Here is a 2,596-nt window from a genome sequence, read left to right on the forward strand (position 1 = left end):
TTAAACTTACCATCTTAACCACTCACATGTATAGTTCTGAGGTAGTAAGTACATTTACAGTATTGCACAACCAGTACCACTGTCCATCTCCAGAAATTTTTTCATCTACAAAGCTGAAATTCTGGACACTTTGATCAATAATCCCAATTCCCACATTTTCCCAGCCCCTGGCAACTACCATTGTACTTTGTGTCTCTGATTGACCATTCCAGCTCTTCATTTAATTAGAAGTATTTGTCTTTTTGTGGCTATCCTATTTCACTTAGTATAATGTTTTGAAAAGTCATTGTAGCCTCAGCCAGAATTTCATGTTTTTAATGCTGAATAAAAATCAAATTTTATATGTATTTTTATTATCCATTCACCTGTTGATGAATATTTGGGTTGTTTCCATATTTAGCTATTGCAAATAATGCTGCATGAACGTTGGTCTATATGTATCTGTACAGCAGGTGTAGTTCTTGAAACATAGATCTTAGCATATCAGTCTTCTTCACTTTTTGAGGTCTCACGGTGCTGCTCTGGCTGGTCTAGAACTCCTGGGCTCGAGCAGGGTCATGCTTTGACCTCCTGTGTAGTTAGGAACACAGGCACGCAGCACCACACCCAGTTTGAGCTGTAAGTCTTAGTTGTGACCTATTGTAATCTTTTTTGGATGAGGGCAAATAGTATTTAGTTCATTTCTCCCTCTATTTTAATCTTTCCTTTGCTATTTTGTTTTCACTCTAAATTGTAAATTCCTGGCTAAATTATCTAACACATCTGAGTTTTCTTGGTACTCAGCCCCCACCCTGGCTTTCTGGGCCTGTTAACTTCACTAGACAGTTTTACCTCCTTGGCAAGCTTTCTTCACTATGACTTGCAAGGTGCCTTGCTAGACTGGTTTCCTTGCCAGGCCTCTTTCGCCTTGTCCTTTGTCTCCCTAGTTGCTAGACACGGAAGCACCCCAGGGCTCAGTTCTGCCCCTTTCGTTATCTAATCCAATCTGACACTCACCACTCTCCACTGATTACTCTAGCATTTGTCCCCAGACGAAACTTCACCTTCAACTCCAAACACGTAACCTGCTTGTATGACTAACAGGCGTCTTGGATGTATGAAGTCCTTTGCCCTCTGCCACCGCCCCCTCCCAGCCCGCTCATCCGTCTTTTCCTGTGGTGATAGCCATGTGGCACAGAGGCCTGAGGCCTTCGGTGGCTTCTCTTCTCAGTCAAAATCAGAGCCAAAGTGTCGCAGAGGCCGACGCAGCTGCTGTGATAGCTGCGTCCAGCCCATGAGGAGTTAAGGACGGATGCAGAGTAGGACTCAGAACTTCTGAGCTGCTTGACAGAATGATTTTGTTACTGAATTTGCTAAGAAGTTGGGCTTCTATTTTCCTATTTTAATAGTTCACTTTTAATATATATTTTTAAATATTCCAACATAGATATGAATTGCTTTTCTGGAAGGGCCTTCACCAAAGACAGAGTGAGAAGTGCAGTGGCTGCCCCTCCCCAGCCAGGCTGCCCTGCTCCGCTGGGACCTGTCCCCAGCCCCGGCGGCGCTGCCCTGCAGGGGAGCCAGCCTGCCTGCTCCGTCCTCGCGTCCAGCCATGCCGCCTCCACCTCTGTCTCCCTGTGTCTGCGTGGCGTGTTTTCTTTCCGTTGCAGTGAGGAGCTTCCGTGTCCTAATAGTATTGCTTGTGTGTCTCTGTGCAAGTACAGCAGGGTACCTTGACACAGCAGGTGCTGACCAAATAGTTGTTTAGTATTTGAAATCGGAGATGAAATTTAAGAAGATAGGAAAACTCTATCGGGGCCAGGAGGTTGCTTAAGGAGAACTGAGAGCTGGGGAGCCGGCAAGAGAGCTCAGCAGTGTGCAGCACCTGCTTAGGCAGGCTTAGGCGAGCACAGGGTCGGCGGTCCAGGCCCCAGCACTGCATGCCTTGCCAGTGCTGCCCCCAGGACGCCTGAGCTGGCCACAGAAAACAAACTGAAAGCTTGAGGCATGTCCTGTCAAGGGTGGGACAAGTAGGGCTAGTGTTTTCCAAAGTCATTTGGGATGCCCAGGGAGGAGGGTTGCCTTGATCTTACACCACATTTGTTTTCCTTATTTCTAGGCCCTTCCTCGATTTAACCAGAAAGGAGAAGTATATAAAGCGCAGATAATGAACGTGAGCTGGTCAGCTGATCACAGGATTATTGATGGAGCTACAATGTCACGCTTCTCAAATTTGTGGAAATCCTACTTAGAAAACCCAGCTTTTATGCTACTAGATCTGAAATGAAGATCTATCTATAAGATATCCTTGAGCTTTTTGAATTTCCAAAGAGTATGTAAAACCTAGCTGTGGTACACATATTCTCACAACTTGCGTTGTAAATGATGTGTACTATACACTTAAGATTGTAAGGCTCAACATTTATCACTATTCGGTTAGACTTTAGTGACAGTGATTAATGGTGGAACGGTTCTCTTGGGCTGTCCCATTTTGTAACACTATGGTGCTTTGGTCTTTGTTTTAATGGATTGACGCTGGCAACGAAACAAAGCCACTATTACTGAAACAGCCATACGTACACAGCCTCTCTCTCTCTCTCTCTCTCTCTCTCTCTCT

The 2,596-nt window shown here is 45.2% G+C and overlaps 1 protein-coding gene across 1 annotated transcript in view; it reads left to right on the forward strand.

The window, feature by feature from the left end:
- Window positions 1–2,590, forward strand: part of Dbt (dihydrolipoamide branched chain transacylase E2) — a 48,768-nt gene extending 46,178 nt beyond the window's left edge. Inside the window, exon 10 of the mRNA XM_012515960.2 lies at window positions 2,099–2,590. Within this exon, the coding sequence (XP_012371414.1) occupies window positions 2,099–2,266 (168 nt within the window). The 3' untranslated portion in view covers window positions 2,267–2,590. The remainder of the gene's footprint in view (window positions 1–2,098) is intronic.
- Window positions 2,591–2,596: the final 6 nt, after the last annotated feature.

This window comes from Octodon degus, unplaced genomic scaffold (genome assembly GCF_000260255.1).
Source record: "Octodon degus isolate 3935 unplaced genomic scaffold, OctDeg1.0 scaffold00084, whole genome shotgun sequence".
Lineage (NCBI taxonomy): Eukaryota > Metazoa > Chordata > Mammalia > Rodentia > Octodontidae > Octodon > Octodon degus.